The sequence below is a fragment of the Myotis nattereri genome (assembly GCF_964212035.1).
Source record: "Myotis nattereri genome assembly, chromosome: 17".
In the NCBI taxonomy this organism is placed as follows: Eukaryota; Metazoa; Chordata; class Mammalia; order Chiroptera; family Vespertilionidae; genus Myotis; species Myotis nattereri.
Window position 1 is genome coordinate 388,198 of NC_138092.1, and position 11,869 is coordinate 400,066.

At 65.3% G+C, this 11,869-nt stretch overlaps 3 protein-coding genes across 5 annotated transcripts; all 3 read right to left on the minus strand.

The window, feature by feature from the left end:
- Window positions 1-1,050: 1,050 nt before the first annotated feature.
- Window positions 1,051-3,372, minus strand: CYC1 (cytochrome c1). 2 transcript variants are annotated; one of them, XM_081111539.1, is made up of 7 exons: window positions 3,218-3,372; window positions 2,486-2,682; window positions 2,288-2,414; window positions 2,039-2,196; window positions 1,793-1,953; window positions 1,458-1,558; window positions 1,051-1,353 (listed from the first exon to the last, which is right to left on the minus strand). In XM_081111539.1, exons 1-7 carry the CDS (start codon window positions 3,347-3,349, stop codon window positions 1,249-1,251), a joined length of 981 nt encoding a protein of 326 aa, XP_080967665.1. In that variant the 5' UTR covers window positions 3,350-3,372; the 3' UTR covers window positions 1,051-1,248. The 2 variants fall into 2 exon arrangements, with proteins under 2 accessions (XP_080967665.1, XP_080967666.1); XM_081111540.1 differs by lacking the exon at window positions 1,458-1,558.
- A 2,089-nt stretch (window positions 3,373-5,461) lies between these two features.
- Window positions 5,462-8,908, minus strand: GPAA1 (glycosylphosphatidylinositol anchor attachment 1). 2 transcript variants are annotated; one of them, XM_081111570.1, is made up of 12 exons: window positions 8,753-8,908; window positions 8,456-8,635; window positions 8,272-8,383; window positions 8,000-8,147; window positions 7,820-7,921; window positions 7,536-7,732; window positions 7,266-7,459; window positions 7,026-7,179; window positions 6,528-6,623; window positions 6,212-6,402; window positions 5,960-6,130; window positions 5,462-5,799 (listed from the first exon to the last, which is right to left on the minus strand). In XM_081111570.1, exons 1-12 carry the CDS (start codon window positions 8,824-8,826, stop codon window positions 5,556-5,558), a joined length of 1,863 nt encoding a protein of 620 aa, XP_080967696.1. In that variant the 5' UTR covers window positions 8,827-8,908; the 3' UTR covers window positions 5,462-5,555. The 2 variants fall into 2 exon arrangements, with proteins under 2 accessions (XP_080967696.1, XP_080967697.1); XM_081111571.1 differs by lacking the exon at window positions 6,528-6,623 and having other exon boundaries at window positions 6,984-7,179.
- A 914-nt stretch (window positions 8,909-9,822) lies between these two features.
- EXOSC4 (exosome component 4) lies at window positions 9,823-11,869 on the minus strand. Its single transcript, XM_081111600.1, has 3 exons — window positions 11,579-11,869; window positions 10,328-10,534; window positions 9,823-10,224 (listed from the first exon to the last, which is right to left on the minus strand). The coding sequence occupies exons 1-3, from the start codon at window positions 11,747-11,749 to the stop codon at window positions 9,865-9,867; spliced, it is 738 nt and encodes a 245-aa protein (XP_080967726.1). The 5' UTR covers window positions 11,750-11,869; the 3' UTR covers window positions 9,823-9,864.

The window sequence follows — 11,869 nt, forward strand, 5'->3', positions numbered from 1 at the left end:
TGTGCGGACTGGGCAGCTGGGAGGATGGAGAGCAGGGCAGTGCCACCCAGGACACCTGGCAGAGAGGGCAGTCTGGCTCTCAGCTGGGCGGCCCAGCCGGGTCCAGGTAGCTACTCGAGCTTACTTGGACCCCAAGTCCCAAGAGGCCTATAGGCATGGTGCTGAGCCCTCACACTGAGAGGCTTGCAGAGCCCTCACCCCCCACCCCAACTGCTGACCACTGGGCTAGGGCCCTCTGTGAGCCCCACTCCCAGCCACCATGCCTCCCCTCCTCCACCTAGAGCCCTTCAGGCATGCACTTTTCCTTTCTCCCACTCAGCTCTCTGCTCTCCTAATTGGCCACCACTCCTTAGGGCTGCTCCAGCCAGGATGCCTTAAATTCCCTTCTGGGGACAAGGAAAACTCAGCAGCCCTGAGCCAGGGCCCTGTGCTACTGCCAAGGCAACAGTCCGTGGCCCTCCTACCACTGACAGACCCACTGCGGTCCCCTCCCCAGCCGGAGGCTGTTGCTCCCAGCTCTGCCTGGCTGTCTGGCCTGGACCGGCCACAGCTGCCTGTTGATTGCTAGGAGCGCTGCACTTCCCGCTCCCCTCCCGCAGGGCCCTTTCTCAGTGGACCCCTCTAGCGGTGCAGCCGGAGACCAGGAGCACATTCTGGGCTGGCTCTCCCTGCTTATCTGCTTCCTGAGCAGAGGTGAGAGTTTCTCCCTCCCAGCCATGCCCAGCCCAACAGCCCCCTCAGCTCCTCCTGCAGGCCAGGCCCCTCCCTCTCCCTCTGGAATGTGGCCAAGGGCTCCCTTCCTGCTGCCCTCAGACCGAAGGCCAAGGGGTTCAACACTGACACTTGGCTGGTTTCTCTGGCAGATCCCTGGGCCATGTCCAGCCAGGCCCTTTTCACCTCTCTCCCTACCCCAGCGAGCTGCCATCTCTAACAGGTCTCTGCTTCCTGTCTCACATACAGACCTGATGGGCCTCCCAGGCAGCAGTCAGTGCCACACGGCATAAGACAGTCCTGCAAACTACACCCTCATCACACAATAGCCCAAATATATCTATTGAGAAACTTAATTTATTTCCATGATAGAGGCTGAAGGGTCTGGAGCTCCAGCCCGGTCTCCTGCCCCCTCCCCTTTTGTCCCAGAGAAGAGGGGCTTGGCCAAGGGGGCCAGCTGGGGTCGAAAGAGACCCAGGGTGGCTTCTTGGCTTGAAGGCCCATTCAAACAGGATGGCAAGCAGACCTTCGGCAGGGTCACTTGGGTGGACGATATGCCAGCTTCCGGCTCTTCAGTACTGACCACTTATGCCGCTTCATGGCATAGACCAGGGGCAACAGCAAGCCCATCATCATCAACATCTGGGGATGAGACAGGCTCAGAGAAGGGAGGCAGAAAGGAGCCCTGCCCAGCTCCCAGCCTCCCTCTGCCATGCCCACTGTGCCCCCTTGCCCGATCCTTTCACCTTGAGCCCCATGCGTTTCCGATGGTCATGCTCTGGCTCGGATGCCCAGCGCAGGAAGGTGCACACATCCTTAGCTACCTGGGACATGGTAGCTGGGGTGCCTGGACCAAGGACAGGTGGTGAGGGCTACCCTTGGGGCCCCTGCCCAAACTAGGATACCCCCAGAGCACCCCTTCCATGGCAGATGGGTCCCCGCCCAAGGCTTCAAAAGGGATGGGACCCCTCAGGACACAATGGCCTGAGCTGGTCAGGGCAGTGAGGCTGCCCACAGCCTCAGACACACACAGACAGTGCCCCAACCAAGAAGAACCCAGTGGGGAAAGTAGGGACCTCACCATCGTCAAACTCCAAGACCTCGTCGTAGATGGGAGGAGCCATGCCGATGGACTGGCCAGGGAAGTAGGGGTTGAAGTACAGGCCTTCTCGTAGCGACACTCCGGTGGGCGGCTCACAGTAGCCCGTGAGCAGGGAGAAGACGTAGTCTTCGCCACCGTGCCTAGGACCGAATCCATGCCTCCTCAGCCTCTGGCAGGAGTCGGACCTGCCTCCCCTCCCGCCAGCCCTGTGGGAAGCCTGTGTACCTAGCTCGCACGATGTAGCTGAGGTCAGGGGGCACGGCTCCATTGTTGGCTGCTCTGGCAGCCTCAGGGTTGGGGTAGGGTTTGGGGAAGTAGTCAGACAGCTTTCCGGGTCGCATGAACATCTCCCCATCATCATTGGGGCCGTCCTGAATCTCCACCTGCCACGAGAGCACCATCACCCCCCTGCTCTGTCCTCCACAGAGGGAGCCCCAATCCCTGGGTCCTTGGCACCGTCCCCAGGCACCCCACCTCTTCGGCCAGGGCTTTAGCCTCATCCTCAGTGTAGCACACGCCCACCAGGTGGCGGTAAGCCACGTAGTCCATGCTGTGGCAGGAGGAGCACACCTGCTTGTACACCTGGAAGCCCCTCCGGATGCTAGAGAGAGGGAAAGGGTCAGTGGTGCCCGGGGCCCACCCCACCGACACCCCCCGCCAGCCAGCGCGCACCTGGTGTGGTCCAGGGAGGAGAGGAGGCCGCGGTGAGACCACGGGTAGCTGGGGGGGTGCAGCTCCAGGTCGCTGGCACTCACCGCCGTGTGCAGAGCCACGGCCAGCCCCGCACCCCCTGCCGCCAGCATGCCCAGCGCGGACAGCATCACTTTTCGGCCCCGGGACGGGCCAGACTTGGACGACAAGGACACTGCCTGCAAGAGCCGCGCTCAGCGCCTGCCAGGCCACCGCCCATCCCATTCATCACCCGGCCCTGCAGACCACACCGCGCCGCTGCCCCCCCCCTCCGCGCCGCTGACCCCTCGACCGTGAGTCCGCCGGGGACGGGGTGTGGGCCGGGGATCACGCCCAAGTGCTCGGGGTGCAGGGGCAGGCCAAGGTCACAGCGGCGGCCGAGGTCAGGCTGAGGTCACTTCAGGACGCGGGCCCCGAGCGGAAGGCGCGAGCCCGCGCGGGCCTGGGCGCGCCCCCAGGGAGAGCCCTCCGCGCCGCCCCGGCAGCGAGCCCGCCCCGCCGCCCCCACGCTCGGCACGCGGCGCCGCGGCGGTTGGGAGGAGTGGGCGCCCGGCCCGGTCCCAGGAGGCACCGAGGTCAGCAGGCAGCGGCGGCCCGGCAGGGCGCCGGGGGGCCGGGGACGCTCCCTGCCGTCTGGCCCGCGCCCGGAGCCTCCCCGCCGTGACCTTCAGGGCAGTGGGGCCGCGCGGCGGCCGGGGCGGGGCCAGCGCTCACCTGAGGCGTCCGCAGCGGGAGCTGCCCGGGCCGCGCCCCGCACAGCAGCCCCCGGGCCCGCGCGCCGGGCAGCCCCGCGCCCCGTGGGCCCAGCACCGCCCCGCGCAGCGAAGCCGCCGCCGCCGCCGCCATCTTGGCCTCTGCAGCGCGGCCGCCGCTCCCGACGGCCCCTGCGGCGCCACGGGAGTTCAAAGCTCGCGAGAGCTTGGAGCGTGGGGCGGGGCTAGAGTCGGGTCCGGCGCTGCCTCGCGATGCCCGTTGGCCACCGTCTCCCTGCGGCCGCTATCACGGTCAAACCCGCGTCTCCGGGCTCAGCGGACATGCGCCCCAATGCCCGGCGACCCCGCCTGGAACCCACGGCGTCTCCTTGGCCCTGGCGCGCTGTTACCCGTGCGAGTCGCGGCCCGGCGCGGGGGGCGGGGCGCGGGCTGGCAGTGGGCCCCGCTCCCGGGGTTGAGGGCTGGCTCGCCGCCGGCGGCTGCACAGGACACGCGTGGGAAGTGCTGGTGTCAGAAGGGGGCGATGGAGAAGCTGACCCGGGAGGCCACTACACAGCACGGCTCCAGTCAAGTGTTTCGGTTCTATATTCGTCCTTCCTACAGCTGACCCGCATCCTTACCACTGGACTCTTAAAAAAAAAACCAGCCCTGATCTGTTTGGCTCAGTGGATAGAGCGTCGGCCTGCGGACTGAAGGGTCCCAGGTTCGATTCCGGTCAAGGGCATGTACTTTGGTTGAGGGCACGTCCCCAGTAGGGGGTGTGCGGGAGGCAGCTGATCGATGTTGCTCTCTCATTGTTTTTAAGTCTCTACTCCTCTCCCTTCCTCTCTGTGAAAAAATCAATAAAATATATTTTTAAAAAAATCAAGTGACAGTGAACATAAAAAAAATTAAAATGTATTTTTAAAAAAGTGACTAGAGGGCCCTGGCCGGTTTAGCTCAGTGAGTAGAGCGCTGGCCTGCAGACTGAAGGGACCCCGGTTGATTCCGGCCAAGGGCACAGGCCTGGATTGCGGGCTGATCCCCAGTGGGGGCGCGCAGGAGGCAGCCAATCAATGATTCTCTCATCATTGATGTTTCTCTCTCTCTTTCCCTCTCCCTTCCTCTCTGAAATCAACAAAAATATTTAAAAAAAAAAAAGTGACTAGAGGTTCCAGGTAGACCTTGGGGCCCAGCAGGCAGACAGGCTGCTAGTCACAGTGGGTCTCCAGCACCCTTGCCCCACGCCCATCCCCACATGCTGGGGGGTGCACATGCCCCTCAACAGGGACTAGCATGGACCTCTCTGCAGACAGGTCCCAGAGAAAACCCCCTGGGTGCTGGCCCTGGGAGTGTGCCAGCTGAGCCCTTACTGTGGAGCCAGGGAGCCAAGGGGTCCACGGGAAGACAGGAATGCAGGCCCCACCAGGCACAGGCCTGGGCAGGGGTTGGGGGCTGGGGCTTCTTCCTGGGGACTCCCCAGCCGCCAGCTGCACTGAAGGGATATTGGTCAGGAATTGCTCCTCCAGGCAGCGCAGCTCTGCCTCCCTCCAACAGGGAGGCCTGTGGGTGCTGGTGGGGGCCCCTGGGCCCTCCCACAAGAAGAGGCATTTCCAGCCTGAAATGTCCACCTCTGATGGACAGGCCAGGGCATCACCAAGGGCCACCCTTCGCTTTTCTTCCCCCCAGAACGGACACTGGATCCTAGGTCCTCTCAGAACAATCAGCACTTCTCTCCGTGCCGACCCACCAGCGCCCTCCCCTGGGGGGCTGCACCCCTGTCGACTGTTTCTGGGTGGGCTCCTGTGCCCCGTCCATCGTGGGTGCCTGGTCTGGTTCCGCTGAGAAAGCTGGGCCAGGTGCTCCTCTCTGCTCCGTCCTAAGCCCGCTCACAGCAAGGTCCTGGCCTTGGCTGGACCCCCAGGCCCCACACCCAGCCTCCTCTGCAGGGCTCCAGCTCCCACACCTCTGCCCACTCAGCCCCAGCACTGACTACGGTGGCGTTGTGAGGTCTCTGGACGCCCCAGCTCCTGTTAGACACCCCTGCTGCCCACTGTTTTCTCTTATCCAGCCCTATGCCTCCCACAGCACTGGACTGGGATGCAGACCTCCGGGGTGAGCCAAGATGCCACCCAGTATGTGGACCGGGGCGGTGCCCTCCAGGAAGGAGCTGTGCAGGAATGCCAAGCCCCGCAGGCAGGGCTGCTCCCCCACAGGCCCTGGAGCCCACAGACAGCAGGTGGTGGGTCAGGAGCACAAGGGCAGCTCAAACAAGACACCTGTTTATTTCCTAGGAAGGAGACCATGGGGGTGTTTGGGGAGTTCCCGCCACAGTCTTCGTGCCTCAGGGCAAGCAGACATCACTTCCAGAAGAGAACATTCCAGAAGAGCAGCCAGCAGGGGTAGAGGCCCAGCGCCAGCAGCGGGAAGAGCAGGGCGCCGTAGACGTGGTGCTCCAGCACGCCCTGGGCCAGCGCCGCCAGGAAGAGCTGCCAGCCCTCGGCCAGCGACAGCGGGGCCTCTTGCAGCTCCCGCCACAGGAACAGGCTGCCCAGGAGTGCGGCTGCTGGACTTGTCAGCACCAGCAGGGCAGCATAGAGTGGCCTGGGTGGAGGAGCAGGGTCAGGGCTCTGAGTTGGGGGCACAGGCAGGAAGTTGGTGTGAAGGGGTACTGAGTGAGGGCATAGTCCGTGGTGAGGGGCCCAGGCCCTGGAAGAGGTGGGGGGGAGGGGGGCAGGGCTGGAGGAGGCTGACCAGTACATACCGGGGCCCCCTGGGCTCAGTGAGTGCAGCAGCGGGCACCATGGTGGCAGCCAGCAGGAAGCCCAGGGAGAAGTTGGTGAGGGCAATGCAGGCCAGCTGGAGTGCCAGGTAGATCAGGGCTACCAGCTTCAGTGCCATCCAGCCCTTGTCTGGGGCTTGTGTGCTTACCACACTGAAAGGGAAGAGGCTCAGAGGCAGCCACCTGCATGGCCAGGGCGCCCCCTACCTGTGCCCACCCAGCCCAGCTCCTCACCGGTGGGTGTTGTGGGGAAGGGCCAGGCCGGCGGCATAGATGGCCAGCAGCGTCAGCACCACAGCTTCAGCCTCAGCCACAGGGAAGTGCTGGGCGGCCACGTGCTGGCCCAGCACGGGTAGGACGTAGAGGGCCAGGCCCATGGCCTGTGAGATTAGCAGGGGTGCCACCAGGGAAGCCAGCCCCACGCCCTGCAGGGCACACAGGCGGTTGGAAATGGGCCCTGGGGCCAGGTGAGCCCAAGGGTCCTCACCACCATCCCACCTCCCAGGACCCCGGAAGCCCACACTGGGAGCAAGAGTGGAGGGACCATCACCTGTGCTGGGGGGAGGGGAGGACTGGGTCCAGAGGCTGCCCCAGCCTCCTTAGGGCCCCCTCCAGCCTCGTGCAGCTGCATCCACAGTTCCAGGGCGTGGCCTAGTCAAGGACTCTGAGGAGAGGTGTGATGGCTCCACCCAGCAGGGAACCCAGGGCTCACCCTGCCTCCCTCACCCCGAGGATGAGGGGCTCTCCCTAGGCCAGTGATGGGAACCTTCTGAGCTCGGCGTGTCAGTATTTTGAAAAACCCTAACTTAACTCTGGTGCTGTGTCACATATAGAAATTTTTTGATATTTGCAACCATAATAAAATACTTATATTTTTGATATTTATTTTCTATATTTAAATGCCATTTAACAAAGAAAAATCAACCAAAAAAATGAGTTTGCACGTCACCTCTGACACGCGTGTCATGGGTTCGCCATCACTGCCCTAAGCCTAGAGTGGAGGGACCTGAGGGAGGCTGGTCACAGTGGACTGGGGTGCAGAGGATATCTTGAGACCAAGGACCAGGAGCAAGAAGCCCGCCGCGGGCATGTAGAGGCCGATGGAGACAAAGCGGGAGAGGGCGGGGAGCAGGTAGAAGAAGAAGGACTGGTGCAGACGCTCCAGCAGGTGGTTGAGCTTCCGGAACATGCCCTCCAGAGCCCTGCAGGTGGGAGACAAGGTCAAGGCCGGCCAGGGCCCAGCCACTCCCACCCCCGAGCAGGGAATGGGAGAACCGGAGACACTCACTTGCCCACGGCCACCAGGTCGTACTTATACTGGCGGAAACTGTTGATGCCACGGAGGGTCAGAGCCTCCACACGGTAGCGCAGGAAGAGGCCGTGGGGACCGTGGGGGCGGCCGGAGGCCTGTTGCAGAACCATGAGCAGCAGCGTCTGCAGACCCTGCAGTGGCCCATCTGATGTCCAGTCCTGGGGCTGCAGCTTTGAGGGTTTGGAGAGGAGGTCAGACGCCACCCCTCCCCGCCACCGCCCCGCCTCCCCGGGCAGGTGGCCCTACCTTGCCCTGCAGTGTGCACAGCAGCCCCCCTTTCTGGCAGAAGGTCTGGAAGAGGTTGAGCAGGTCAAGGTTGGGCAGCTGCCCATTGAGCCCCTCCACGGCCACGTCCAGGCTGGTGACCACATCGCTGCTCAGCTCCAGGGCCACGGCTGCCTGGATGGCCCCTGCGCGGCCCTGCAGCGGGGAGGACTGCATGCCTGTGGGAGCAGGTGAGTGAGCTGCCCTGGGGGCTGGTGCGGGCAGGGCCGGAACGGAGCGAGGGGCAGGGCAGCCAGCGCACCCACCAGTGACGTTGACGTCGTGGTAGGCTTCCAGCCAAGCCTCGGTGCCCAGAAGGTCGTGTTCCGTCACCAGGAAGATGATGTCTTTGGCCCAGTAGATCTGCCCTGCGGGCCGGACGCAGGGTCAGCAGCCCCTGAGGCAGTGGCGGAGCCCTGCCTGGCCAGGAGGAGCCCAAGACTCACCCCGGAAGTGGGCAGCCAGTGCCAACAGCAGCCCCACCGCCTGGCTGTTGGTAGAGTCGGGGCCACAGGGCACGGTGAGCACCAGAGACTCGGTGCTGGCGGCGCGCGGGGCCCGCAGGATGCCATACACGTTGGTGCCCGACACCATCTGCGGGGGTATCGGTGGAGCAGCTCAGCGCCCCCGGCGCCGTAGAACCCGCACCAGGGGTCTCCCTGGCCCCGAGCCACCCCCAAGGCGCTCTTGGGTCCCGGGCACCCCGACCCCCAAATACATAGCGCTCGTGGGTCTCATCCGGGAAGGGCAGCTTCCGGGAGAAGCTCTGCGTGTAGACCTCCAGCCCCACGGACCGCATCGTCCGCTCCAGCCAGGCCGCCGGCAGCGCCCTGCGCACAGACAGCCTCTGGGTAGACCCGGCCCGGACGACCGTGCGTCCCCTCCGGGGCCCCGCCGCTCACCCCAGCTTCCGGCGGTGGGCCCCGAAGTCGCGGGCCCAGGCGCGGGCGCGGTCTCCGCCCGCAAACTGCTCCTCCACCATCGTGGAGCCCATGGCGTTCTCCGACATGTAGGTGCGCTGGGTCAGCGGCGGGAAGGCCAGCGCGAGGAACCAGGCGATGCCCGCCGCGTAGCTCAGCACGCTGCGGGGAGAGGGGCCGGGGGCCGGGGTCAGGGCGTCCTGGGAGCCGGCCGACCCGCCACCGGGGCCGGGAGGCGGATCCCCGCACCGCGCTCCGGGCGGGAGGCGGGACCCTCACCAGAGAGGCGCGTTGAGGCGCAGAACCAGGCGGACGAGCGCGCGCCGGCGCACCGGGTCCGACAGGAGGCCCATGGCGGGCGGGGCGGCTCGGGCCGCGTTCCCGCCGCCGCTACCGCCGCCCGCCGGGTGCCCCTTCCCGCACCACACGCCGGGCGCCGCGGTTCCGGTGCCGGCGGCCCTCGCGCAGCCGCGCAGGCGCAGTGCCCGCCCACCCGCCGGGGCAGAGGGGCGGGGCGGCCGTGGAGCGCGGGTGCCCGCGGCTGCGACGGGGGTGCCAGGTCTGACGCCGGTGGGGCGGGTGGGACGAAGGGGGCTTCTGGGGACGGAGGCCGAGGCTTGGGCGGACTCGTTCCTGTGCTGTCGGCCCGCAGACATGGCGGTGGGTGCCCAGTGGAATCACTCGTGAGCCCAGCACGGAGGTCATGGGGTCAGGAGGCCATAGGAAGGGGCTGATGGCACTCTGAGCCAAGACGGGCTTCAGGAAGCTGGGGGCCTCCAGGTCGGGAGGTGCCTGGGATTTTAGGGGAGAAGCAGCCTCCGGGTGTGGCCTGCAGGGCTCGTGGCCGGGGCTCAGGCAGGGCTGAGAGCAGGAGGTGGAGGGAGGGGGTAGTGTGTGTCCCACTGAGGGCGGTCAGAGCTGAGACCACTCCAGGTGAGAACATTTGTCTGCTGTACTTTTGGAGCCCAAGGTCAGCAGGACAGACCCCAAAGAGTTCTTAGGGGGAAGGGGGCCATTTAGTGCCGGCATAGTCCCTAGGATGTGGGACACGCCCCCACACCCCCATGGTGGACACCCACAGCCAGCCGAGTCTCCCTCAGCCCGTGTGCCGGGGCCCTGCACGGCTGGGCTGAGGAAGAGACTCCACGGTCTAATGGCTCCCTGGCTGCCTTGAACCCCTCTGGGCATGAGCTGCTCTCTCCACCCAGGGACACGCTCCCCCCACCTTCTTCAGGATCTGAATTCTGAGGCTGCGAGAGAGACGTCGTTCACGTGGGGGGAGGCCCCTAGTCACCTCCACCAGCGGGCACAGGCCGCGCTCTCAGAATGAACTCCCGTGGGGATCAGAGTATGGTGTGTGGATTTTATTCTGGGCACAGGTGGCAGGACGCTCAGTCCCCCAACAAGATAGAGGCCTCGCGTACATGCTGCCGGACCACTCGGTCCAACAGGGTGTGCACATCTCGGGCAGCCCGGGCAGCGGCCTCCAGCACCCGCTCCAGGTGGTCCTCATGCAGCCTGGCATCCATCTCAAGCAGTGCGATCTGGCCCGAGGCTGGCAGCAGGGCCAGGGCCAGCTGGGGGCCGCCAGCTGCTTCCTCTACGTGGCTGAGGTCCGCCAGGGCTGTGCCGTCCACAAAGCCCGCTGAGCAGGCACACACAAAGTCCCGCATTGGTATCCCCGCATCCAGCACGGCGAGCGTGGCTGCATTCACACAAGCGGCGTAGGTCCCACCGTCTGCCTGCAGCACCTGCGGGGAGCCCCATCCACAGCGGCTTAAGTCCATGAGGCTGCCCACCCTCACGCCCTCCACCTCCCTCCTCTCCCCGGGCGGAGGGCGGCTGCCTGCTCACCTGCACATAGATGTCAATCTGGGAGCGTGGGTGCAGCTGCGTAAGGATAGCTGCCTCGAAGGTCTGACGCAACTGCAGACCCATCTCGCAGGACTTCCGGTCCCCATGCGGCCGCCGCTTGCGCTCGCCGGTGCTGAAGGTGGCAGAGCTGTACTGACAGTTGACCAGGGCCCTGTCTGGGAGGGCTCGGGACCGGGAGCCCCGGATCTGAGGGGAAAGGACACATGAGCCAGGCCCGCGCCTCCCAGCTCACGCTACGCCTTCCTCCGGCTCAGGTCCCAAACCTCGGCCTCCCCCGCATCTCCCTCCATCGTCCCAACAAGCGCAACTACTTGACCTCAAAAACAGAGGCCACGGGAACCATCTCGAAGCCACCATCCCCTCCCTCTGGGTCTTAACAAGCCTCCCTGTTCCCGTCCTCGCCTCATCCGCTCCCAACCCATTTTTCACTTGTCGCCAGAGCCAGTCTGTTGACAAATGCCAAGTCCGATTCCGTCTCCTCTGTACAGCCACACGCTCCCAAAGGCTCCCCATCAGGTAAAATCCGAAATCTTTTCCCTGGTCTGCAAAGCCCCGAGGTCGTGCCTCCCTAGAGACCCCTCAATCTCATTTGGAATTGTTCTCCTTCTCCCCGACCTTCAGCCTTTCTGCTCTGCAAAGACGCCCCGCTTGTCTCCACTCCCTCCGGCCTTTCCCCTCCAAGTTCCCGCCCCCGGAGAGCGGGGCTCCTGGACGCTTGCGTTGAGCAGACATTTCTTCGGTGCCTGAGCTGGCAGGCGGTTAGCAGCGCTAAGACCGGCAAGGAAACCTGGTGTGTGTGTGTGTGGGGGGGGGGGGTGTTATTTCAAGTCCCTGTGCTTACGGAGCTTATGTTAGTGGAGAGACAGAGTGAGAAAACGGAATGAAATTGGTGTCTGGGGTGACAGGTGCAGAAAGGCAGGGCGCGTGCGTGCAGCTGCGCGGTTGTAGGGCACAGGACTTGGCTGGTGAGTAAGGGCGTCCGGGGAGGTGCGGTGCAGACGCTGAAGTCGGTAGCGAGGGGAGGACTCGAGGAGAGCGCGCAGGGCGGCAGCGGCCGATGGAGGCAGGACCTCGCGCATCACAGGGCTCTGGCTGCCACTCGGGTGAGCCGCGGCCCCCAAGCCGTGCCGCGTAAACGGAGGCGCGCGCGGGCCGTCGCCCCCGGGGCTTCTTTTCGGTGGCCGACCCCCCCTCCCCCCGCAGGTCGCCCGGCCCACGCCGCCCACTCGCCTCGTGCGGCCCGTAGACCACGGCCAGCGCCTTGGTGTTGCCCTGCTCGATGTAGGCCGAGCCGTCGGCCTGCGAGAACACGCCCATCCGCGCCTGGATCTTGCGCAGCTCCCCGGCGCGCCGGCCGTCCACGCGGTAGCCCTGGTCCGACAGGAGCTCTAACCCCGCCATGCCGCCCGGCCGCCACGCCGGCCCCGCCTCCCGGAGAACTACGGTTCCCAGCGGCGGAGACGCCCCGACTCCAGAACTGGCGAGGTCTACGGTTTCCGGCGGTCCGGCTCTCCACTTCCT

Coding starts and splice junctions, on each gene's coding strand:
- CYC1 (XM_081111539.1), bottom strand. CDS start 3,349: ATGGCGGCGGCGGCGGCGGCTTCGCTGCGCGGGGCGGTGCTGGGCCCA. Junction 1,954..2,038: donor AGCTACATCGTGCGAGCTAG/GTACACAGGCTT, acceptor ATTCGGTCCTAG/GCACGGTGGCGAAGACTACG. Junction 1,354..1,457: donor GGAAACGCATGGGGCTCAAG/GTGAAAGGATCG, acceptor TCTCATCCCCAG/ATGTTGATGATGATGGGCTT.
- EXOSC4 (XM_081111600.1), bottom strand. CDS start 11,749: ATGGCGGGGTTAGAGCTCCTGTCGGACCAGGGCTACCGCGTGGACGGC. Junction 10,535..11,578: donor TGGTCTACGGGCCGCACGAG/GCGAGTGGGCGG, acceptor CTTTCCCCTCAG/ATCCGGGGCTCCCGGTCCCG. Junction 10,225..10,327: donor AGATTGACATCTATGTGCAG/GTGAGCAGGCAG, acceptor GGCTCCCCGCAG/GTGCTGCAGGCAGACGGTGG.
- GPAA1 (XM_081111570.1), bottom strand. CDS start 8,826: ATGGGCCTCCTGTCGGACCCGGTGCGCCGGCGCGCGCTCGTCCGCCTG. Junction 6,131..6,211: donor CTTCCCCACAACACCCACCG/GTGAGGAGCTGG, acceptor CTTCCCTTTCAG/TGTGGTAAGCACACAAGCCC. Junction 5,800..5,959: donor ACTGAGCCCAGGGGGCCCCG/GTATGTACTGGT, acceptor TCCTCCACCCAG/GCCACTCTATGCTGCCCTGC.